Raw genomic sequence first — 26,913 nt, 5'->3', positions numbered from 1 at the left:
AACAACGGTGTGTCCAAACTTACTCGCTCAAAATTGGTGTACGAACTTGCAAAGGAACCTTCCTTAATTGAAGACTTTAAGATGCAAACTCGCTCTACCTTATACAGACAATTGGACGAAACTCTTGGAAAAAAGAATGACAAAAAGGAATGACATTTGGGTGGAATTCTACTCGACTGAAGCAATGTTAAACATGACATGGACCAACACAAACCAGGATCTCGCAAATTTTGTCAACTCTCTGGCAATACATGGATATCACTATCAGATATCAAAGTGACATTTGTAGATGCTTCTTTCCCTATTACAGCATCAACACAAAGTGAAATTTTTATGTCTACGGGAGATTTCAAACTTGGTGAAGATTCCATGCAAAAATTCATATTTAACCTATACTTAAGCATGCTCGTCAACGTGAGTTAGCGCGTGCGGTTCCCCTTGCTTAGTCTGGCATTACTTCCACTTAATTGTGCCAGGCTCATCTCCGACCTCCCTTGGTCGACGATTGTTTTTTCCGACCCCGATGGTACTAGCTGTATTCGCCGATATCTTCATTTTTCGAAGTGTCGGAAACCTCCCATTTTTCCCTCTGATTAGTGTTAGTGGGGGATGGTTGCCCAGTTGTACTGTACTTCCTCTTAAGACAATAATCACCACCACTCGTCAATGTTTCCTCGATTAGAAAATGCGTCTGTATTTTATATCATTTATAATTTAAACTACATGACACCTCGTAATCTGCAGGCCTTCGGGCTGAGCAGCGGTCGCTTGGTAGACCAAGGCCCCTCAAGTGCTGTAGTGCCATGGGGTTTGGTTTTATAATTTAAACTCACCTCTAAGGGTAATATAACCGCTACTATAGATTTTGTTTAAACGTGCCTAGCACAAAAAACACACCAGAGGGTGAATAATACTGTGAAATAAACGAAAATACTTGGAGACTGAAAATTTTCTTCGTGTTCCCGCTTATAATAAAGTAGTACACGTGCGCGTACGCAACTGCAAAGAGTGTACGACGAGCGTATGACACACTGAGCTCTAATGAGATTACTGGTATGACCAAATCTATAAATCTTCTTTGGACAACACCGGTTAGCAGGGTTAAAAGGTGAACATTTATTATTTTCTACCTCATTTTGCTCAGTAACGTATATAATATACAGGAAGTATAGTGTAGAGCTAAATTTGTGCTGGTTTTAACTCCCGTTAGTAATGCTAGTGACTAATGATGTGAACAAGGTCTGTCTAGGGAGGTCAAGTCACGAATGCTACTTATGGAGCCGCCATATTGGGTCTTTAAGCGAGCGTAACCAAAGGCAAGTGTATTCGAATTTAGAGGATTTCGGTACCGTACATTGAAATAAAAACAAAATACCAACTGTTTTTTTTCATAAAAAATTAATTGGGCATCTACTGGTTATGTATATATAACTGTACAATACTTAAATGATATGAATACATTCACAGCTATTTGAATAGGAAGATAATTAACAGAGCCTGAAATTATTTTTCTTTTTTTGAGAAACAAGAATCAACAGAAAAGCTCATGTTCTTCTCTTTTACTTCCTTGCAATTTGGTCTTACTGAGTTTCTTATTAATATCATCTGTCAAATACGTAATCTTATTGACAGAAACATAGAAATCTGTACAGTACCTGTGTCATATTTTAATTACCGGTACATGAAATACTGAACTTGAAGTACTGTATTTAAAGTTCAAAACGATGGTTTTAATAAATTACCTTCAGCGTTTTCTTTATTAAGAAATTAATTTCCGATATCTACTGCGTTTCTAAAAGGTTACCCCAGTATGCTGACAAACACCGAATGCCTCTTGAGTTGAGTGCATTAAATTATGTATGGTAACTGTTGTTATCCATTCATATGGCATTTCTTTGGGTTCTAAGGCAAAAGTATTCTGCACGTATACAACAAGAGTGATGTTCTTAGCTACTCTTAACTAGTTTATTGATAACCCATGCAGCTATATAGTACAAAGTGGTGGTGGTGATTATTGTTTTAAGGGGAACTACAACTGGACAACCATCCTCTATAAACACTAATCAGAAGAAAACAAATGGAAGGGGACCAACACTTCGAAAAATGAAGGTATCGGCAAAAGAAAGATGATGGCCACAAAGTGCGTGGAAATAAAAAACTTCCTAGGCTTCGAATGCGCTAATGCCGTCGCGGTCGGAAAAGAACAAGTGTTGACCAGGGGAGGTCGGATGGGCTAAAATAGTGAAAGCCATATCAAGACTCAGCTAAGGGCCTCGTAGTCACAACCCAAAATATATTTTCCCCCTTGGGTGGGGCAATAGAACTACACCTACGGTCTCCTCTGCCTGTCATAAGAGGCGACTGAAAGGGGCGTCAGGCGCTCCTAACTAGGGAGCGTGGGTTGTCGACCACGGGGCTCTTATCCGAGTCCTAATATTCATGCATATAATAATAATAATAATAATAATAATAATAATAATAATAATAATAATAATAATAATAATAATAATAATGGTTAAGAAAATTAAAGCCATTGGTAGACACGATTCCATCATAAATAGAAATTCAATTGATATTCAGTTGAGTTAACCTAGGTTAGGCTATTTCAGGGATTACATTAGGATATTATGTTAGGTTACGGTACATTAAATTACAGTAGTTGGTTAGTGAGAGTGAAGCGAGTGTTGTGACCTTTAAGTATTTGTCCAGCCATATAATGTACTCTATAGAACATTTAAGATGAATGAAATTTAGCTCTAAATAATAACTACAGTACAGTAGAAGACTGCTATTATCAATAAAATTGTTGTAATTATGGCCAGCTGGACATAAATTGTTGGTTTGAAGTGATAGGCTTATTCTTTGTTGTGACTATAATTGGTAAATGAACAGGAACAAACATTTCTACGTTGCATGTACGGTTATAATGATACTGTCTGTACATGAAAAGGAATGGAATGAAATGGCGTTTGGCTTTTAGTGCCAGAAGCGTCTGAGGACAAGTTCAGCTCGCCAGGTGCAGGTCTTTTGATCTGACTCCCGTAGGCAATCTTCGCGTCGTAATGAGGATGAAATGAAGATGAAGACGACACATACACCCAGCCCCCGTGCCAGCGAAATTGACCAATTATGGTTAAAATTCCTGAACCTGCGGGGAATCGAGCCTGAGACCCCTGTGACCAAAGGCCAGCACACTAACCATTTAGCCATGGAGCCGGATACATGAAAAGGAAATTTTCATAAACATCAATACTACTATTACACACTTCCTGTTACTTTTCATGCTTGTTTTGAAAGACAATTCTCTTTCTTTGGGAGGTTTCCTATTATATGTCAAAGACTTAGGTGGATTATGGACGTTGAAAATTGTTGGGATGGAATTCCACTTGAGTAGTTTCCGTCCATCTGCCCTCTTTAGTTCAAATTGCGATTCTTCAAAATGATGCTAAAAGAAAATACATAAGACCTATAAATATAAAACATCGTTAATATAAATATACTGTTATTCAGGAATAATAACTTCACTAACCTAGCACAAGACGAATTATCTGTAGGTTGACATTTGTCACGCCTACAGTTTTGTACCCACTGAGCTCTCCTCTGCTTATCTCTCGGGAAGCGAAACACTAATTCCATCAGTTGTCTTATTTAGAAATTTTTTGCGGTGCAGTATCCCGTTTTCCTTCAAAATACACGTAACAACTCGCATCATTACATCGGGCACGCCCACATAACGATATTTGAGACCCAATATGGCCGCCACCGCAAAGGATTGTGGTAGCGTGACCAAACCTCCCTAGACAGACCTTGGATGTGAGGTGGTATACTAGCGCTGCAGTGGTCAAGACGCGCACTGCCAGGCGGACACTTACTGAAGAGAGCACTGCGAGTGAGCAGGCTTTGTATTACTTGTAGGCTAAGGACAAGCGCATTGAGAACAGCGAGTGGCGGCAGGAGTGACATCTAGTGGTCTTCGCTACCGTTGAGAAAAATGCGAATCCCCTCATTAGAAATATTAGTTTAAAAAAATTAACAATCAAAATAATTAAGAATAAAATTGTATAAATCAACAACCAAGCATTCATATAAACCGCAATGGTACATTTAAGTTAGGAAATTTGTTTAGAAGCAATATAGGGAGGTATATTCAGGGAAACGGGGTGGCCTAGGGAGCGGTGATAAGGGTACAGAGAAATTGAAGGAACTTACTAGGAAATTGAATCTAGCAAAGATGTCAGCTAAGGACAACATGATGGCAAGCATAATGGGCGATCATACAAATTTTAGTGAAAAATGGAAGAGTATGTATAGGTAGTTCAAGGCAGAAACAGGTTCCAAGGAGGACATTCCAGGAATTATTCATGAATTACATCATGGTACCTAATACCGACAATGTCATGTGCAGTTCCTGCAAAGTGTCGCTCAAGGAGAACGAAAATTGTGTACATTTTGACGGGAAGTGTAGTGAAACGTTCCATTTAAACTGTGCGCGTGTTTCAAATGCTGTTTTTAAGGCGGTACTGTCAAATCCAGGGGAAATTTTGTGACACTATAAACAAAGCAAACATAACCCTACTTCTGCTAAATCGCCTTCATACATTTTTCAGCAGAATAAAATCAAAGCGGACAATACAAGCCTACGTGAAGCTGTGAACAACATGCAGCAAATCCTGAAAGATGTCTGCAGCTCATTGGAGTTTCAGTCCAGAAAATTTGATGAACTGCTACAGCAAAACAGTGCATAGACCATTTAACAAGCGAAGTGAACAACAGCAAGGCTGAAAATAGTGCTCTCAAAGAACAGAATAATATTTAAAGGATCAAATCAATTATCTTGAACAGTATTCTAAGAATTATAATTTAGAAATCGCCGACATACCGGCCTCTAAGAATGAGAATGTGTTAGATATAGTAGGTACAGTTGGAGTGGAAATTCAACCTGACTGGGACATTGAATATTGCCACCGTCTCCCAGCGGCTACAGACAAGGACGGAAGGAAGAAGATTCTTCTCATAATTGCGAAATTCTGTTCGCATAAAACGTGATCATGGCCCCCCTACAAACTGAGAAACTGCCAATGACATCCCCCTGTGGGTGGGTAACCCCTGCCTGTCGTCAGAGGCGACTAAAAGGGGCTCCAGGGGCTCTTAAATTGGGAACTGGGTTGGCGTCCATGGGGTCCTTAGCTGAGTCCTGGTATTGCTTCCACTTACTTGTGCCAGGCTCCTAGCTTTCAACTATCCTGTCCGACCTCTCTTGGTCAACTCTTGTTCTTTTCGGACCCCGGCGGTATCAGAGCACTCGAGGCCTAGGGAGTCTTTCCTTTTCACGCACTTTGTGGCCCTTGTCTTTCTTTGGCGGATACCTTCATTTTTAGAATTGTCGGATCCTTTCCATTCCTTCCCTCTGATTAGTGTTATATGTAGGATGGTTGCCCAGTTGTACTTCTTCTTAAAACAACAATCACCACCACCACCACCACTGTCAACGACAGTCGTTGCACGACGTACATCGTCATACTTTTCGTTGTAAGTCCCCACATGCCCATATGCCATATTATGAAAAAAATAAACCTTGCTTCTCTTGCCTCGGTATTCGTCAGTAATCTGTAAGTTTTATGGAGATCTTCCCATTCTTGGTCCAAGCTAATTTGTAGTTCGTGGAGTGTTTCGTACTTTTGGCTAGCCAATATACATTTTGGTTCTGTTTTGTTAGATGTTCATTTAACCCGGGAGAGGCCGCGCGATGTTTGATTACACGAAAGGGCGCGCGCGGAACTTTTCTCCGCATCGGTATGGGCTCGCAATAAAGAAAGTTGCGTTTGAGCTATGCCTTATTTATTCGGCTATAAGTAAAATGACACCTTTTTGTACAATAGTTGTAATATTTAGCTACATCTGCGCATACATTAAAGTACAGTATTCTGATTGTTCGTGGATGATTTAGACATAGAAAATTTCACCATATTTGCTGTTATAAACATCTCATATTTTATCACTATAGGCCGCACTACATAAACAGGGTCGTTATTAGAATATACCAAGTTAGTTTCCTAAATCAGACAACTTTTCGATCTTAGTTCTGTCAGTTATTTTCAAAATTTACTGCTTGTAATAACATTTTCTACCTTTCCGGGAACCTCGTATTTTGAAACAGCTTCATTTTTTTTTCAGTTCCTCTGCATTCCACAAATCTGAAAATCATACAGTATATCAAAGTATAATGTAGACCTATTGCAATTCAATATAAAATCAATAACAGGTGATTGGGGATGACAAGTATTTAAGATCCGTTTTCAGATACTTGGTGTGTCGTCTGTACGGAGAATGTTGTGGACAAGCGAGACCGAGTGAAGGTTTGTTCTCCCTGCCGAATATAACCACGACAGCTGTTCAAGACAAGGCGATATATGGCAATACCTGGGCATATCTTTATACAGTATAGATAAAATGCTAACGTGCATGTTTCACAAAACTCAAGCTCTTAAACCAGAGGGAATGAAAAGCTGCGGTTTGTACCAAAATCTTCCAAATCGTCTCAACAGCACAGAAAAAAATCTTACATTTCTTGAAAAGTCAACGGAAATATATTTATTTTATGTAATTCATTTAATTACAAAGCCGCGCCAACATTTTGATCGACCTTGATGTATAGATTGTCGTTATTAAATTAAAAATTAAGAGTAAAGAGGCGATGATAATCAGGTAAGAAATGCTGTATATAGGAGGAGAGGAACATGCCGCCATGTTTTGTGAAGTACCTTTCTTGCTAGGAGGTTCATATAACCAGACAACTCATTGCCTGTTATTTGGAAATAGAAATCCAACACGCCGTGTTCGAGATGTACTTTGATGTAACTAGGCAACTCGTTGCCGAGGAATTTGTTCATGTTCGCACCAGTTGGAAAAACAAAGAATGTCATGATGTATCCACTCGCGTTGCAATGACCATCATGCAAATAAATCGGCATTTATGTAAGCATATATAAATACTTTGATCAAATTAATAGACACAGGATTCTAAAAAAATAGAACATATTTAAAATAAATATTTCTTTGATTTGTAAGTGAAATTACAAGTAAAAGTAATAACAAAAATACAAATAACAAACAATCAAAAATAATGAGGAATGTTGTTATTAAAAATTGCATCAAGTAGAATTAATTAAAAACACCTTTTATTTATAGAAGCGTAGCAGCACACGACGGGACACATGTACATTTACGTGAATGGCTTTACTTAAGTCGTTTCTTTTGCAGGTGTAATATTGTTACCATATGGTTCGCCTTTAATGTGGTTTATAAATGTATTTACTCTATAACAAAAACATCATTTATTTCAGTCTCCTCCATCATCTCCACGAGATGGAATTTTGGATTTTTGATAACCCTGAAGATTAAATTAATGTATTTTTAAAGACTCCTGAGGCCAGAAGAAAAGGTCTCGAGGGATGTGTGGCTCGGGCGCCACCAATCAGATTGTGGTTATCGGAAGAAGACCAGTCTGGTGAGGGTGGACATGAAAGCAGACGCTTGTTTTTTCTGGTCCATGTGCGGGTCATTGGGCACGAAGCTCATCTTTCCGACGGCAACTCGACGGCCCACAAATGTCAGCAGCGTCTGTAGGTCTCTTTTCCTTCCGTTCTCCTTGAGCTCCTCCACCAACGCCTGAATGAACCAAGAGCCCTCTGACGGATTCCGCCACGAGTAATAACCTGAAAAGTGAATCACATGACTTGTGTCACTTGGTATGCAAAGCAGCATCTTAATAACTGCTGAATATTGCAGATATTAGCATTAATAAAAGAAAAGTAGTGGTAACTAAGGATGAAAATAAACTATTAAAAAGTAAGGTAGTGGTTGGATGGTGCACAAATAAAAGTAGACAATAAAATACAGCATTAAGGAATTATACTAACATCCAATGGTAAGTGGAATAAAGGGTACAGATCTCTGCACATGGTTATGAGGGTATTTAGGGGTTGTGGTAAGGATGTAAAGGAGAGGGAATATAAGTCTCTGGTAAGACCCCAACTAGAGTATGGTTCAACTGTATGGGACCCTCACCAATGTTACTTGATTCGAGAATTGGAAAAATCCAAAGAAAATCAGCTTGATTTATTCTGGGTGATTTCCGACAAAAGAGTAGCGTTACAAAAATGTTTTAAACTTTGGAATGGGAAGATTGGCGAGAAAGGAGACGAGCTGTTGGACTAAGTGGTATGTTCCGAGCTGTCAGTGGAGAGATGGTGTTGAATGACATCAGTAGACGAATAAGTTTGAATGGTGTCCTTAAAAGTAGGAAAGATCACAATATGAAGATAAATTTGGAATTCAAGAGGACAAGCTGGGGCAAATATTTATTTATAGGAAGGGGAGTTAGGGATTAGAATAACTTACCAAGGAAGATGTTCAATAAATTTCCAAATTCTTTGCAATCAATTAAGGAAAGGCTAGGAAAACATCGCATAGGGAATCTGCTGCCTGGACGACTGCCTTAAATGCAGATCAAGATTGATTGATTGATTGATTGATTGATTGACTGGATTAGACGAGCAAGAACGAAAGCGCTGGCAGTTCTATCTAGCACAAGATGTTTGGAGAGAGAGATGCCAAATACAGAAGATAAGCTGTATAAAAATAGTTTAAATTTGCTTGTAAAATCCAGAGCACTATATGGAGCATTGAAGAAAGCAGTGAAGATTTAGATTTAATAGGCAATAAATTTTGCAAAAATAATATTGGGTTTACCAGAATGCACAGCTCATAATGAGGTTAGAAATATTATAAACTACGGTGTATATATTAAATTGTTCAGCCCTTGTGGATGTCTTGGGTGTTACAATGCGCACATGTTAATGACGAATCATCCTTATCATCATTATGATAATTTTAATTTAAATAGAATATTATCTCTGTACCTTAGTTTAACCTAATCAATATAATTATATCTAATTACACTGAGTGGTCAGATGTCATGAGAAGACACTGAATGTGATGATAATAACGAGTTGCTCCTCCGCGAGCTCTCAAACGGCAGCGATACGGCGAGGTATCGACTCTACAAGATGTTGAGATCGTTCTGAAGGGATCTGGACCCACGCATCTTGCACTTCTACCCACAATTAGTCTTGTGCAGTTCGTGCGGGCCTCATGGAGCGTATACCAGCATCGACAGCATCCCATAAATGTTCGATTGGATTAAGATCGGGGGATCTGGAGGGCCAATCCATGGTCATAACTTCACTGGAGTGCTCCTCCAACCACCTGCATGCCACCACAGAGTGATGACATGACGCATTATCCTGCTGAAACATGGCATCTCCATCAGGGTACTCTAGGGCCAGAAAGGGTTGCGGATGGTCTGAAAGAATGCCCACATAACGTGCACCTGTCAGCGCTCTCTACATTCGGACTATGGGATCTAATTGTTACCATGAGAACGCCGTTCAGACCAGACCTGAGCCACCTCCCGTCTGGTAACAACCTGGTTGACACGCAGGATCCACAGCTTCATGTGGCATACGCCACACTGTCACGCGCCCATCAGTTCGATACAACTGGAACTGGGATTCATCGGACAATACCGCACGCCGCCACTGTTCCATGGTCCATTGCCGATGTTAGCGGGTCCATGCACGTCGTTGAGCTCTGTGTCAAGGTGTCAGCAAAAGGACACGAATTGGTCGTCGGCTGGTGTAGCCTATGCGGTGCAGTTGCCTCCTTACAGCCCTGGTAGAACTGGGTTCCTGACTCCCAACATTCAACTGGGCAGTAGCCCGTCGAGAGCCAGTGTGGTTCTGCGGAAGCGACGTGATGTCCGTTCGTTAGGCTGATGACACACGGAGCGGTTTTCGCCGAGTCGGCGCATGTTTCTATTGTATCAGATGGGATGAAACAGACAGAGCGGTGCTCGCCGACAGGCGGCAGATTTGCCGACTCGGCCTGCCGTGTAGCTTGCGGTGCAGCGAGCGTTTTGAAGACTTTGTGCGCGCTCTAGCGCCATAGATTTATTACATTCAGCTGAATCACGGCCGACTTGATGCTTCGCTCTAGCCGGGCGTGGCTGAATTTACGCGGCGATTGCATCATTGGTAGGTATTCTTGTATTAGATATCATGAAGTATCTTTGAAATTCAATAATATACACGTAAAAGGACATATAGAGTAAGTAGACTTTTGGAATAAGAATAAGAACAATCCTTTATTTTTCGGTAATTTTAGCTAGCTTCCTCACCTAACGTCACGCTCACTAATGTGTTTTGTCCACTGCCTGCTCGATACGCACCCGATGACTGCTTATAAGCAGTCATTTTAGATGCAGTTCGAGCAGGCAGTGGTTTCGTCACAGTCGGCAAAAACCGCTCTGTGTATCAATCACAGGCGGCGGCCGACGCGGCTGCCGACTCGGCAAAAACCGCTCCGTGTGTCACCAGCCTTAAAGACCTGCGGTCTTCCCGTGCGGCGGTTTACGCGAGGGGTGACATTCTCTCTGCGATATCGAAGATCCACCCTCAAAACTGAATTAGCGTGTAATCTCCGTAATGCTACGATCCATGCGCCGTGCGCCGATGATCATCCCACGTCCAAAGTCAGTTAACTCGCGACGTGTTGCCATCTTCTCTACACTGGTGTCTGTGACAAACTGCTCAGGTACGCCACAGCTCGCCACAACGCTCAGAGGTATATACGGCACATTTTTCTAATGAGACATCCCTTCCCGTGACTTTTGGCCACTCATTGTATAGGCTTTTCAGTGCTGATGATGACTTAAAGAGCCGAAAGATGTTCGTTTAAAAATGTTAACTGAATATCTAATATATTATGTTATTGTATATGATATGAACAGGTTAAAATTAAACACTTTATTGTAAACAATGATTGTCAACGGAAAATGCTATTTAAATTCCCAATGCAAATAAAATGCTGTTTATGAAAGTTTATGTGCCCAATCGATAGAGCATCTCTAGTACGATATTCCGTTCAGGAATGTTTATTGATGGTGAGAAGAGGAAAAGTTAGTATTTCCAGTGGCGACTGGGACAGATCAGATCACGGCTTCACATTTGACGTTTCGGAAAGTTTCCTTTTCAGTCGAGGACGGGAATTGTCGTGCAGAGTACTTACCCTCCACAGTGGAAAAGGCGACGAGGATGTCGGAGTGAGCTGGTATGGTGTAGTAGCCTCCGGAAGAGTCCGTCTGCGTCCTGACTCTCACACCTCTGTCGACTTCCTCACCGCGACAAGCCTGCAACAAACACATGTTGAACATTAACTGCCACAGCAACATGTTGAAACGCAAACATTCTTGCTAAATTTTTGCTAAATTCGAATCCCATCGTCAGAATCCCTAAAGATAGTTTTCCGTGGTTTCCCATGTTCACACCAAGCTATTATTTAGCTAAGGCCACGCGCACTACTTTTCAAATCCTAGCCCTTTCCAATCCTTGAATCGCCGAAAATGTTTGACGTGTTAGTAAGACGTTCATCGTCGTCGGCAGTTAATCGTGTAGAGGAAAGAATTGGCAATATTACTTTGGCAGAACAATGTCTTTGTTTTAGTAAAAGAATAGTACAGTTTCTCCTAGAGAATAAAGAAGAGTTGTTGAGTCCTGATTGAAGTGAGATATTTTCCTTGTGTAAATAGTAGTGAAAATAAATTACAGTGATGAGACGGAATACGAGACACACATTTCCGAGTTTACCTGGCTAATAGTTCACTTCAATTCACAGCAGTTAGTGTTTAAACTTCCGGTGACTGTACAGGCCAATTCTTGTGTAGAAAATATGTCGACACACCGTGTAGCTTAGGGACGGGGGAGATCTTGGCTGGGTTTGCCGAAGTTTGCGTTCCTGTCGCTTAATTTCTGCAGCGTTCTTATTCGAAATGTTGAACTGGGGCACAGACAGTTTGCCGCCAAAGTAAACGGTCCTCGACAAGTGTTTCCCAGGTTTATGGATTTTTTTTCTCTCGTCTTCAAGGTTTGTTTTAGTTCATATTTGAAGCGTCTCAAGAGGGCACCCCGTGGTCTCGAACCGGAGCCAAGTTCACGATAAAGGATCTGGCTCGGTAGTCTGGTGTCTTTCATACAGCGCAATGCGATGGCCTTTAACACGTGCTTTCTCCCACTGGTGGTGGTGGTAATTATTGTTTTAAGAGGAAGTACAACTAAGTATATAACACTAATCCACTAATCAGACAGAAAAATGGAAGGGATCCGACACTTCGAAAAATGAAGGTATCGAACAAAGGAAAACAAGGGCCACGAAGGGCGTAAAAATAAGACTCCTTAGGCCTGGAGTTCTCCAATACCGTCGGGGTCGGAAAAGAACAAGACTTGACGAAGGGAGATCGGATAGGATAGATGAAAGTGAGGAGCCTGGCACAAGTAAGTGGAAGCAATGCCAGAACTCAGCTGAGGGCCTCGTGGTTGCCAACCCACGCTCCCAAGTTGAGCCCCTGGGGATCCTTTTAGTCACCTCGTACGACAGGCGAGGGATACCATGCGTGTTATTCTATCGCCCCTCCCCCCCCCACACACACACACACGAGGGAATTCTCCCACTTGATGTTCAGGATGGAGCGTAGTTTTGGCGACGTTAAACTAGTTGCAAAATAAATAATTACATAAATAAATGGGATGTAATTTTTAAATTTCGTGTGGCTATTTCTAGCCGGGTGCAGCCCTTGTAAGGCAGACCCTCCGATGAGGGTAGGCGGCATCTGCCATGTGTAGGTAACTGCGTATTATTGTGGTGGAGGATAGTGTTGTGTATGGTGTGTGAGTTGCAGGGATGTTGCGGACAGCACAAAAACCCAGCCCCGGGCCACTGAAATTAACCAATGAAGGTTAAAATCCCCGACCCAGCCGGGAATCGAACCCGGGTCCCTCTGAACCGAAGGCCAGCACGCTGACCATTCAGCCAACGAGTCGGACATAAATGGGATTAAAGGGGGCTGAACAAAGGACGTTCTAATCTACTTTCCCTCACGGAGTATGAGTGGCACAGAAGGGAACTATAAGCCACAACTTTCCGTGGCGAGGTCTGAATTATTTGTCTATTCTCTTTACCACGGAAAACCACTTTGAGGATGGCTGAGGAGAGAATCGAATCCCCTCTACTCATTTGACCTCCCGAGGCTGATTGGACCCCGTTCCAGTACTCGTACCCAGTGGCGGCCCGTGAAAAAATCGTCCTACGTGCTACAAAAAACAAGCTAAATACGCTGTTTTAAATCTGCATATTGCCATGATGAACAACGCATACTTCAAACTTGGTAATAATAATAATAATAATAATAATAATAATAATAATAATAATAATAATAATAATAATACAACTTTTCTCACAATTTATAACTCAGAACAAACAAAAACAACATTAATTTGGAAGCAGATGAATTCTTCGACAACTGTCTACGAGATAAATAATTCATTCGAGAAATATTGTTTTTACTAACCTAATGGCGCAACTTACATCAGTGCAAATAGAATCGTGGGAATATAAATCCCCACTAAGAACACTAATTTAATTTCACTTTATATACACTGCAGTGGATAAATAATTTGATAAATCTCCGTATAAACTTGAGCACTAACACAATGACAGAAAAAACACGCACCGCGAGATTAAAAACCGCACAAAGCAACTGAAAGAGCTGCCGACTGATTCATTGAGACCTCCCCTATTACTAGAGTAAATGTCCGGCTCCATGGCTAAATGGTTAGCGCGCTGGCCTTTGGTCACAGGGATCCCGGGTTCAATTCCCGGCTGGGTCTGGAATTTTAACCATCATTGGGTGTATGTGTTGTCTTCATCATCATTTCATCCTCATCACGACTCGCAGGTCGCCTACGGGAGTCAAATCAAAAAACCTGCATCTGGCGAGTCGAACATGTCCTCGGATACTTCCGGCACTAAAAGCCATACGCTATTTCATTTCACCAGAGTAAATTACATTGTAATGCGGGATCACATTTAGGGTCACTCAAAGATTCTTTGACTCACCTACGAATTCCTTATTTTTGACACAAAAGGAAGATGTGTATTTTAATAAGCATGTGTGAGATAGATTGCCTCCGCTTACGCTTTACTTTCGAGCCCAGACGATGCTACTCTCTAGTGGCAGACTCGCTTACCACGTTCAACATCACACGGCCGACTTGATGCGTCGCTCTAGCTAGCTAAGGAGCGCAGCAAGGGATCCAGTCGGCCGTGAACATCAAGGTAGCAGGAGACATCGAGTACTTCTAACCCCTTGCGGGAGAGGAAGTAACTATAAACGGGATCAGTGAAAGTTGATCCCGGTTTATGGTATACTCCGCCGGCTAGGGGGAGTGTTGCAAGCTTGGCTGCGCCTGCGTATTGCTTCCTCCAAGCTACAGGCAAGGGCTCACTTCACATGAGCACGAGCCTTGTTCCCCGGGAGAATGGCGCTAGGTGTTCGACAGATCTCGTCCTGATTTTCACAAAACACAAATTCATATCGTACTCAGAACGAAAAGGCACCAGGATAATTTTACTGTACATAAATAATACTCCTCACAGTTTCAAGCTACGTGCTGGAGCCCGGTAGCACGTACTGACCGGCCGCCACTGCTCGTACCACTTTTCAAATTTCGTGGCAAAGCCGGGAATCGATCCCAGGCCTCCGCGGGTGACAGCCAATCACACTAATCACTACACCACAGAGGCGGTCATATTATTATCGTTGTTATTATTATTATTAATTATTATTATTATTAATAATATTATTATATAACAATATTATATATAATTATATAATAATATTAATAATAATAATAATAATAATAATAATAATAATAATAATAATAATAATAATAATAATAATAATAATAATAACAAATACGTTCAATGTTCAGTGATGCTACTCCACAAGAAATTATAAAAGTGACTGGAGTGCAGCTGATATCTCTGTCTTACCTGGATTATGAATATCTTGGGCTTGCCGGCCAAAGTACGACATTTGTCCCCCAGAAAAGGGTTCCACAGCTGCTGGACAGGATAGGGATGATCTGTCGCGTGTACGATGCCCGTGTCGCCATGGGAGAGCACGGCGATCAGCAGGCAGTCGGCTTCCGTATGATCGTAGTCGGCGACTGCAACAGGAAGAGACGAATCTGTGTTCTCTTGATACCTCTGAAGCCCTAGTGCAGCAGTACCTTCAAATGGTGGTGTTATTGTATCATCCGATAATGTCGTGCAGAGGTCACACGCTGCTCAGTCATAAAAATAATTATTATTCATGATATAACATTTTTGTGATTATGCCGTGTAATAAACTATATAAACACCTCAGTGAATCCTGGCTACCTCGTAGGTCGAGTCATAAGTCATGAGAACCATTTTTTCTCGCGAACAGGAGGCAACACGGAAGATCTAAGATATGCATTTGGAAACGTACGGTATGCACTTGCGTATGATGCCACTAGATGGTGTATGTAAACAACAGTGTGGGTCTAAGCATGCCCCCAAGTTCAGTGTGTGAGTGAGAACGTCACAAAATGGAAGTCAACAAGCAGGAGCAACGATCGTATATTAAAATAGCAGTTCTCCGCGGTAGAAATGCGCGCCAATGCCATGTAGAGCTGCGGGAAGCATTAGGTGTGCATGCCATGCCCTATAGAACAGTGGCGAGGTGGGTGGAGACTTTCAACAAAGAGGACGTCGTAACAGCATTTCGGAGAGAGGTGTTACACTTTAGCGATGCACATGCAGCAACTGGTAGTCAGCGCCTGCCCCACCGCTGGCAACGCACAGTGGAAACCTTGGGTGATTATTTCGAAGGTCTGTAACCAGAGGAGACCTGTCCTTTGTACGTAGTCTTGTGTATTTGCTGTCTATACCATAATAAAAGAATGTTCTGTCACTTTCCTACGAGAATCTCCTGAAGTCAGAATTTGTCTTCAGGCACTATGCATAAGTACATGCCCTATATTTCCAAATGCATATCTCAGATTTTTCGTGTTGTCTCCTGTTCGCGAGAAAAAAAAGTTGCCATAACTTATGACTCAACCCTCGTATTATCAGAACCATAATAATGCGATGCTTTCTGCTGCTATTCGTTGTCCTTAGCACGGGGCTAAAATGGCGTTCCTATTACATCTTAATGCACAATCAACGACATTAAAAATATAGACTGCTAATCTGATGGCCATCTTTGAATCTACTTGAACCACTGGCAGCCATGACACTTGTAGGCAAAACATATGCTTATTTCCTCTGAATCTGCCATAGAAAAGGCTCTGCAGAAGTTGTTGTGTGTTGGAGTACGGTCTTTGAGAAGGTGTGCACGGTTAAAATAAATAAATAAATAAATACATAAATAAATGTAGGCTATGAATTCAGTCGAATGAAGTCAGGCGAGGTTTGACCAAGAGAGGTCCGGTAGAAATATTAAAGTGGTAAACCTGGTAGGATACCGTATGTGGAAGGAATGCTACACTCAACCAGGGGTCAGGTGTTCTCAACTTTAGAATCTGGGGTTACCTCATTTAGTGGCCCCTTACGACAGGCAAAGGATGCCGTAGAGATATTGTACACCGCAACCAACGGACGTATGTGCTGCATGTCGCACAGCAGTTCTTAGAAAGTAGCCATAAGCAGCAAAAAGCATAAAACGTAACAAACCAGACAAAGAAGCAAAATTCAAAAATTATACCAGAATGACACTGAAGGTATGTCATGAAAAGGCAGTGGTATCTCCCTCTACGCGTGTGAATTCCTCAATGAACTGCTGCACGCATAACATGTCTTTCTGTAGCGAATGACTTTATTGTTAGTGCATGACGCCGAATTATCCATTCTTCTACATACGTAATTCTCGTTTTAACCAAGCAAATGCTCACCATATTCACAGCGCTTATTTCATTATAACATCAATGCAACATTAAGCATGTTTGAAAATGTCGTGTTTATTCTTAAATATATCTTTAATTTGCAATAACGTATAATCTCATCAATTCATTGAACTGATAAGGGCTAACTGTCAAGACTAAGAAGTAGCAGCCGCCATGACAGTTGTAGGCAAAAGTTAGTTCGCTGTGCTTCAACCAGGGGCGCTGTAACGAGTATGTTTAGCAGTCTATATATCTCTAATGTCGTTGTGCACAATTTTAAGTTTTTTGTTGCTTTCTCTTAGCAACTATCGATGCGTCCGTTTTCTATTTTCTCCTAATGAAGAAAGGCAAGGTACCTTTCGAAATACGGTTGAGTGTGTGTGTGTATAGTCTAAATGATAATGCAAGTAATAATTGATACGAAATCACAGATAAGGCTATTTGCGGATGATGTTATCTTGTACAGTTTAATAAATGAGTTACAAGATTGTGAACGACTGCAGAGGGACCTCGACAATGTTGTGAAATGGACAGTAGACAGTGGTATACTCCTCGGCGCGTGAGGCCAGGACCGACTCCAATCCTCAGACCGTAATATTAAAAAACATGGCGGCCGAAGTAGCCGGATTGCTGGGATTGGCTAACGCGAAAATATAATGCAAAATGGTGGTAATTTAACATGATAAATGTAACATCATAGGGAAAATCACTTTTCACGTATGAAAACGCTTAGCCAATAAGTACGCACCACATATAATCGACTAGAATCACATACTGTATATTCTACTACAAAAGAGAACAACAGGCTGATTATGTAGAAATTTCACTTAGACAAATAACATTTTCTCTTAAATTTCATTTCGCTGGATAGATGAAAATATATGATAAAACTGTTAAAATGATATAACATCATTTTGAATACTTCAAAATAAATTAAGGTGAGAGATTCAACAATTTATTCGCCCTCATGAAAACTATGAAACATAGTTTGTTGCCTTAGTTTTGAAATGGTGGACGATTTCGTATATTCAGTACCCCATGAAAGGGAAATACACCCGAAATATTAATTTTATTGGCTTTACGTCCCACTAACTACTTTTTACGGTTTTCAGAGACGCCGAAGTGGCACTCGTCCACAACTCTTCTCACAACACACAACCAGCACGCTAAACAAGCTTCACCACCCACGTTGAGCTGAGACAACCTTAAAAATCAACCTTATTCAACCTCTCAACGTCAGGTGTCCCGGCCTTAGACAAATATTTGATGGTCTTGCCAACCACATACAACACTGGACCTGGACTTATATATGTCTCCATTGAACAACAATAGAAGAATGGACAATTTTACTGCATCGTTTTATTATCATATGAAGACTTTTATTCTCATTCATCAGACTAATTTTATTGTACAATACTCACCTGCCTCATTAGACTATGTGTTATATTATATCACCATATTTTACACATCATTCTTCTAGCTTTTAATGAGAAAACAGCCTATCATTTGTACTTTGCAATGTATGTATTATCTATACAACTTTTATGACATGTACTCTGCCCACTTTGTGATTTCTAGCTGATGATGACGCCATGAAGCGTCGAAACCGGTACTAGTAATAATAAATAATATGTTGTGAACACCTTGTACAGCACATTTTGTATTGAATAGGTTGAACCTTTTTAATTCTAATTGTGAATCTCAGTTCAATACGGGAAAATGAAGTTCTTAACTTATAATTAGAGGTTATGTACTACGAAACATGTAATTTGTATAATCATGTTGAGACGATTCCGGGAAGAAAGGTTATTCCGGCGGTCTCTCTGTGGGTTTTCCGCTGCGAAATCGCAGCAATTCATTTGAAATGCACGAGAAGATACAGCTTAAAATATGATGTCGCTATTCAAGAGACTTTTTTCTTGAGACTAACAAAGGGACAATCCGGTAACTGTGAACTTGACTACAATTCTTGTCAACCGATATATTTTATTATAGATGGGATAATTTCCATGGAATTATCGGTCATTTCGACTACATACATGTCAGAATTACTTATCTCAATCGCCAGAGGGTTGTCGCATACATCAACCGGGAGGGATTCACTTATATAGTGAAAACTAAAAAAAAGTAGGCTGTATGTAGGATTTTTATACTCGTCGCGCTTATTCAGATAAGTTTTCGGCAAGTATGAGATAGAAAAAGGCAACTGATGGTGATGGTGGTGATTATTGTTTAAAGAGGAGGACTGCGGAAGAACAGCCGTGGCCATAACAGTCCTAGAATTTGCCCGGTGTAAAAATAGGGAACTATGGAAAATAATCTTCAGGGCTGCCGGTGATGCGTTTCGAACCTATGATCTCCAGAATGCAAGCTACATCTATATGGCCCGTACAACTTATTCGGTTACACAGTGCTATTGTTTCATCTTCCCTTCGCCGAAGTTATTTACGATTATATTACACTCACTGTAACAACACTATAAACAAAGCTACATTTCCTCGTGCGGTGCCGTGTCGCTTTAGTGTCGCTATTAATTTTATTTCCACCGAAAGCGACATTCTTATCTCCGGCAAGTAATGCTCATGCTTAGCCATATTTGAGTAATGTGTAGGAAGACAAACAGCTGACTGGCGTTCGGCGCGCACACCAACGAATTTCATTGGTTGGGACAAGCAAAGAGTTGCATGAAAGCTCGTTGCATGAAAGATACTTCTATTTCCATTTTCGAGCCAATATTGAAACTTTAAACGATGTCTAGTTAAACACCGGCTGAACCTTGTTTATGCAATGGAAGACCGTGCCCAACTTAGATGTTGTTTAGGTATACGTCGTCTAAGGCTTAAAACTCGTCATCGTTTCTGCAATTGGCCCTAACTGCAAGACGTCGTATCGGCAACTAGGGACCCTAAACTGTTTGGTTAGCGACACTGAATCGAACCCAACAGATAGAAGATAACTATAAATCACCACCGTCAGTATTAACAGGGGAGAGAGAGTAAGGTTGCACCTTTAGTGTAGGGCTATAACCTCACATGGCAGGTAAACGGGACGGATGTTTTAAGTTTTATCATGACTAAAAGTCCTCTCAGTTTTAATTAGTGTGCTGATGGGTTGAAAGTGCCTCACGGGGAACACTGTAAGTACCTAGGTGTTGTTCATTGCGGCAATCATATTAACGAGGTAGTAAAGAAAGGTTATGGGCCTTTTCACATGGTTATGAGGGTATTTCGAGGTTGTTGTAAGGATGTAAAGGAGAGGGCGTGTAAGTCTACAGTCAGACGTCAATTAGAGTATGGTAGGGGTGGTGATTATTATTTTAGGAGGAAGTACAACTAGCCAACCTTTCTGTGTATAAAACTAATCAGAGAGAAAAGAATGGAAGGGATCCGACACTTCGAAAAATGAAAGTATCGGCCAAAGAAAGACAAGCGCCACAAAGGGCGTGAAAATGAGGTCTCGAGAGCTCTAATACCATCGGGGTCAGAAAAGAACAAGAGTTGACCAAGGGACGTCGGATAGGATAGATGAAAATGAGGAGCGTGGCACAAGTAAGTGGAAGAAATGACAGGACTCAGCTAAGGGTCCAGTGGTCGCCAACCCACGCTCCCAAGTTCAGAGCCCCCTTTAGTCCTCTCTTACGATAGGCAGGGGATACCGTGGGTGTTATTCTACCGCCTCCATCTACAGAGGGATCTAAATTTGAAAAGCACCCACCTGTTATGAGGAAGTGCCATCTTTCTTTTGTAGTACGGTCATCTGTCTCGAATACCTAACGGTAGAATATCTCGCAGAATTCTGAATCCTCTCAGGACTTGGAAATATACCATTCCATGCGTAAATGGAGGATCTAGGTAATTAGTTTCCTCACCAGAGGAGCATGATCTCAATTACAGAGAAACACTGGAGCATTTTCAGGTAAGAGTTCACAGAAAACGACGTTGACTTCTCTCAACGTGCACGACACGCAGCCAACAGGACCATCCTCCCTACAGCCCCGACCTCGCCCCTCGGGCCGTTCAAGAAGCAGGGGCAAGCGATTCATCGACGATACGGCCGATCAGTAGATTTCTTCCATGTCCGCATCGATTTTTGTTGTACCGTTGGACCAAGTGTTTGAACGAGGATGATGGCTATGTCGAGTACCAGTACTGTAAGTGCTAAACAAAGCACAGTAACACGAGGCACCAGTACGTGGCACACGCGAAGTGACTAACATCGCGGGGCGGACTCTATAGTTATGCTTCTGTTTGTCTTACCTTCATCTAGTTTGTCTTTGAGCTGCTTGCAGGTGAGGTCACGGTACTCCTGGACTTCGAAGTCTAGACGTTTGAGCGCCTTCGCTAAAGCAGCGCAGTCCTTGTCGGTTCCGTTCCTCGGGGCTAAGTTCCGGAAGTTGGCGTGATTGAAGATGAGAGCCATGCCTCTCCTAGAGTGAGCCATGTTGTACTCCTCGGCATCAGGGTCCGGGGCGACTGGGCAGGAGATGTACACATTGCTCACAGCTTGGCCCTTTCTGTAACATTTGGTCGTATTTAAGTAAACACTTGGGCAGCATAGGTGTGCCTTTCTGGTGGCCACACGCTAGTCCTTTCAAAACACTACTCGAAATCGTCTAGGCTAAAATTAATTTTATTCACGCTGGGTAAAATGGTAGCTATGGGGAAGGCCTAAAGAATAATTCCCAAATATCTATGTATCAATCGTGGCACAAGTTATCGCAACAGTGGGTATTTCGCGTCAAGAATATTTAAGATTTAACGACCATATTTTTTAAAAATACGAATAATCCTCTGAAAATGTTAGGCTTTATTGTATTTCATCCAACGACTCTCTTAACCTCATTTAATTCATTTGTAAAGCCCAGACTTGAGTATGGCTCAATTATTTGGAACTCAATGCCCTCAAGAAATATCAATCTTAACGAGAGTGCTCAAAATTTTTTTAAATACAAGACTTATAAAATCACAGGAAATTACCTTCATAAATTATTCAGGTATACTGAAGGAACATGATGTGAATAGCTAGCGCCACAGACTAATTTGCAAAGATTTAACTTTCCTGTATAAAATAATTAATTTTTTATTTGATGATTCAAATATATTGAAGTCAAAGTCAATAACATTCTATTTGCCACATTTTTAAGTCGTCCTAGAAATGTTTTCTTTCTATCAAAGGCTAAGACTGAAATCCATAAAGAACTCCCCAGTTAACAAAGCAGTGAGATTCTACAATAATATACATCCCTATGTTGACATTTTAGTATGACCGAAGCTACATTCACTTCGACATGTAACACTGTACTTCACAATATAATTTAATAGATTACGAAGAAATTTAAAAAAAGCAAAAACTAGTATAAATGTTGTAAACCATGTTATTACATTTCAAGTGGAAATCCTGTTAAAATAATTGTTTTAAATATTACACTAATTTTAATTAGAATTAATTAGCACCGTAATGTAATGTTAGTTATATTATCCTAAATAATTTGCATTTCTAGTAATGTGACTTGTGTGTCACTAAAATTAATTTTTTTAAAGATTATTTTAGCTATATATTGTCTTTGTTTTTGATTTGTATTTTTAATGTTCATATAATAATTGTGACTCATGACCTGTTATGGTCACAATAAAATAAATAAATAAATAAATAAATAAATAAAATAAATAAAAGATCTAATGTTGATTTTGGAGAGCATCATCTCAGACTTTGTGGCCGCGATCCACCATTACGTTTATGTGAATAAATAATTAGGGAAATAATTTACCATGTCTTACCAAATATAAATAAAAATGTGTTCACAACAGATGTCAATGTTGATTGATTTTAATATACGTGTCTTGTGTGGCGAGCTAGATGAAAATCTAGCAGTAGATTTGTAAACAAATGTTTTCTCCCTGTCTCTCTCTCTCTCTCTCTCTCTCTCTCTCTCTCTCTCTGATCCTATTAACGAATTCTACGTAACTAAAGTTAGAGAATACAATTCCCAATCATTTACAGTATGTTTTCTATTGTTTTACCGTATCGGGTATGATGGCAGAGATTGGTATTCATTAATTTAGTTTTTATTGCTTAGTCATATCAACGCCGAGCTTCGCTAAGTTGGAAATATTTTCAATATTGTAAACTGGCGATGGTGTTGGTTCTTGTCTGGATTGTCGTAAGGTGAAAAACCACGTGGTCATCAGCACAAGGAAAATTGTGAAGATGACTATCAAAATAATAAAATACCACGAACGCTTGAAGAATATTCCGGATGCCCCACAATCACAGAGTCTGAAGAAAACATGTTCTTTCTTTCTGAAAACCGACGACGGTGAATGCTTTCGCACAGATCTATACGCACGTGGTTAGGCTGTGTTTACCAGACAGAAAATAGCTAATCTTCCTTTCCTCTATTACGTACGAGGAGAGGTATTTATGAAACATTGATGAAGTTATTTAGTTTTACAAGTTTTACAGAGACCTGTGTATTGATAGTCCACTTACCCCCTCAGAGACCGGGAGTCCGTTTCAGAGATTGCAGCATCTCCTGGTCCAGGTTGTTGCTCTTCGGACGACATCAGAGGCGGCGCTGTGTGACCTACAACTTTAATAACATGGTTATATGAATCCACGGTCATTTCGGGCTGTGGCTCAGGTGACAGATTCCCTCTCAACGGTTTACTTATTCTTTTTTTTAATGATTTCAAAGAAGTTGGGAATTTATGGAATATCTCCCAAGATACATCATTCCAACCCGCAATTCACTTTCCTCTAAACGAATATTTGCCCCAATTTGTCCTCTTGAATACCAACTTTATCTTTATATTACACAGTGTACCAGGAAAAGTTCTTGGGTAAAGGGCATGAGTAGGACCTCAGGGAGTGGAACTTGGTTTTGGAGCCGATACAGAGTAGGATAGACTCGCAGAGCGAATAATAGATGGTTAATTTTTTAAAACAATTTATTAATTCTTCACCCTGCAATATGATTATTGGACTCAAATCTGGCATTGAAATTAAAAGTTTGAACGTAATCTTCCTGAATTCTGTTAATGAAAATTAAATGAATATCACTGATTCCAAAGTCTTTCATATGTGAGAATACGAGGTATTAGATTTCCACCTAAAGTCTTTCTAAATATGAGCACACACTTGTAATTGCAAATTGACTTGAGAATTTAAATTTCTGTTGAAAGTTTTTCAGTTTTTCAGTTTGTAAACCTTGATGTATAGCACACTTGAAAAGCCTAAAGTTCTTCTGTGAGATATGAAAATTAAATTTGAAAATTAAATTAATCACAAAAGATGAACTTCTGAGAAATTATGAGAACTCTGAAATATTTGTTCACACCCGGCACTGAAGTTTCCACTGTTCAAAATTAATGAGAAAATTTTAGTCAGTTTGTTACTACTCACTTAATGAAAGAAATGTTGCTACAAATGTTGAAGGATGGACGTCTGGAATATTCCGTGGAGAATCAGGATCGGCGATGTTCCCTTAACACACCATGTTGACGTCCTCCGGTGAGGTGATGATAGCTGGAACTGGATCGTGTAGAACTGCAGCTCGTTAAGGTGATTTTTCGCACACGGAAAATTCACTTGGTGCGAGTAGTTATCACTGACACTGTCATTTACTGTTGAACACAGTTTATGGCGTAATTGAACTTTAAGACGTCAAATGAATAATCACAGCCCTTCCTGTATGAAATACTATTTAAAGTCGTTACTGAAAACGTCCATAATTACAAAGTTCACACTTGAAAAAGGCAAATCATAGTCTATAATCACAGTCTTTGAACACGATCACTAAGTCACTAAGGATTATTTTCTGATTATCTTGTTATTATAACGTCATATTACCTCAGAAAAAGTTCTTAGTATTCACCCAGATTAGTACTGTAAGTCGTATACTAATATGGCGTGAATAAAGAAAGACAGTTCAATACTCGAAAAGAAATGAGTTCTGGTAATTCTACACATTAGTTTCTGTAGAAGTTCAATATCATGTGAAGTAAACTAAGTCTACACGTAATGATATATTCTGTGAACGTTAAATACACTGACTGACAGAGCAAATGCAACACCAAGAAGGAGTGGTCAGAACTTTATGCCAATTGCAGGATAGACTGACGTCACTGAGGTATGCTCATGATGTGAAATGCGCCGCTGTGCTGCGCACGTAGCGAACGATAAATGGGACACGGCGTTGGCGAATGGACCACTTCGTACCGTGATTTCTCAGCCGACAGTCATTGTAGAACGTGTTGTCGTGTGCCACAGGACACGTGTATAGCTAAGAATGCCAGGCCGCCGTCAACGGAGGCATTTCCAGCAGACAGACGACTTTACGAGGGGTATGGTGATCGGGCTGAGAAGGGCAGGTTGGTCGCTTCGTCAAATCGCAGCCGATACCCATAGGGATGTGTCCACGGTGCAGCGCCTGTGGCGAAGATGGTTGGCACAGGGACATGTGGCACGTGCGAGGGGTCCAGGCGCAGCCCGAGTGACGTCAGCACGCGAGGATCGGCGCATCCGCCGCCAAGCGGTGGCAGCCCCGCACGCCACGTCAACCGCCATTCTTCAGCATGTGCAAGACACCCTGGCTGTTCCAATATCGACCAGAACAATTTCCCGTCGATTGGTTGAAGGAGGCCTGCACTCCCGGTGTCCGCTCAGAAGACTACCATTGACTCCACAGCATAGACGTGCACGCCTGGCATGGTGCCGTGCTAGAGCGACTTGGATGAGGGAATGGCGGAACGTCGTGTTATCCGATGAGACACGCTTCTGTTCTGTCAGTGATAGTCACCTCAGACGCGTGTGGCGTCGGCGTGGAGAAAGGTCAAATCCGGCAGTAACTGTGGAGCGCCCTACCGCTAGACAACGCGGCATCATGGTTTGGGGCGCTATTGCGTATGATTCCACGTCACCTCTAGTGCGTATTCAAGGCACGTTAAATGCCCACCGCTACGTGCAGCATGTGCTGCGGCCGGTGGCACTCCCGTACCTTCAGGGGCTGCCCAATGCTCTGTTTCAGCAGGATAATGCCCGCCCACACACTGCTCGCATCTCCTAACAGGCTCTACGAGATGTACAGATGCTTCCGTGGCCAGCGTACTCTCCGGATCTCTCACCAATCGAACACGTGTGGGATCTCATTGGACGCCGTTTGCAAACTCTGCCCCAGCCTCGTACGGACGACCAACTGTGGCAAATGGTTGACAGAGAATGGAGAACCATCCCTCAGGACACCATCCGCACTCTTATTGACTCTGTACCTCGACGTGTTTCTGCGTGCATCGCCGCTCGCGGTGGTCCTACATCCTACTGAGTCGATGCCGTGCGCATTGTGTAACCTGCATATCGGTTTGAAATAAACATCAATTATTCGTCCGTGCCGTCTCTGTTTTTTACCCAACATTCATCCCTTTCGAACCACTCCTCCTTGGTGTTGCATTTGCTCTGTCAGTCAGTGTATTTGGTATTTGCACTTCAATAAGTTCACTCGTATTATATTCTCAAATGTCTTTAGAATTAGACTGTAGTCGCGACGCGATGTACTAAATACAGTGCGACGTCTTTTATAATTTTGTCGGCGATATAACGTCGTGTTCCGGAAACGCGACGGCAAGTACTTTCACCGTGACTGCGCGGACATACTGTACGAGGGTCGGTCTCTCCTCTGTCTCACTCACACACATCTGTGTACTCGTCCTTGTACTGCGCTGCTCTGCTTGTTAGCCTTGACATATATATACCGGCGCTGGGAGGGGTGGTTTCTCTTGGCCATGTGACCGTGAGTGCATAATTTTCTTAGACTTTAAATTATTATAACTCAACAACCATGGGATGGATTAATTCGAAATTCACAGGGATTAACTTTTATGACGTCCGCTACAATTCAGCGTTTGTCCCGTTGAAATTGGTTAAGGCGTTGAAAAGCTTGCGAAAAGAAAATTCTTCGAGCTTCGAGCGACAGGTGACGTCACTTGACTTCGCCTAGTGCACTCGTGAAGTCTGGCACATGCTGGAACATTCCTTTACTTAAATGTTCGTACGTCGG

At 41.3% G+C, this 26,913-nt stretch overlaps 2 protein-coding genes across 6 annotated transcripts in view; both read right to left on the bottom strand.

Moving 5' to 3' along the window:
• Window positions 1-970, bottom strand: part of LOC136882020 (caspase-1) — a 35,512-nt gene extending 34,542 nt beyond the window's left edge. For 2 of the 3 annotated variants that reach the window (XR_011018757.1, XM_068229445.1), the window contains exon 1: window positions 834-970. The gene's annotated coding sequence lies outside the window, so the exon portion shown is untranslated. The remainder of the gene's footprint in view (window positions 1-833) is intronic. The other variant, XM_068229447.1, reaches the window with a different exon arrangement.
• Window positions 971-7,156: 6,186 nt separating this feature from the next.
• Window positions 7,157-26,913, bottom strand: part of LOC136882278 (caspase) — a 41,056-nt gene continuing 21,299 nt past the window's right edge. Inside the window, exons 1-6 of one of the 3 annotated variants that reach the window (XM_068229518.1) lie at window positions 24,264-24,457; window positions 23,352-23,451; window positions 21,119-21,375; window positions 14,947-15,122; window positions 11,128-11,248; window positions 7,157-7,715 (exon numbers count right to left, since the gene is read on the bottom strand). In XM_068229518.1, the coding sequence (XP_068085619.1) occupies window positions 7,486-7,715; window positions 11,128-11,248; window positions 14,947-15,122; window positions 21,119-21,375; window positions 23,352-23,425 (858 nt within the window). In that variant the 5' untranslated portion in view covers window positions 23,426-23,451; window positions 24,264-24,457 and the 3' untranslated portion in view covers window positions 7,157-7,485. Of the gene's footprint in view, window positions 7,716-11,127; window positions 11,249-14,946; window positions 15,123-21,118; window positions 21,376-23,351; window positions 24,202-24,263; window positions 24,458-26,913 lie in introns of those variants that run through there. The other 2 variants (XM_067154832.2, XM_067154831.2) reach the window with 2 other exon arrangements.

The sequence above is a fragment of the Anabrus simplex genome, chromosome 10, assembly GCF_040414725.1.
Source record: "Anabrus simplex isolate iqAnaSimp1 chromosome 10, ASM4041472v1, whole genome shotgun sequence".
Lineage (NCBI taxonomy): Eukaryota > Metazoa > Arthropoda > Insecta > Orthoptera > Tettigoniidae > Anabrus > Anabrus simplex.
This window is presented reverse-complemented; position numbering and strand designations above follow the sequence as displayed.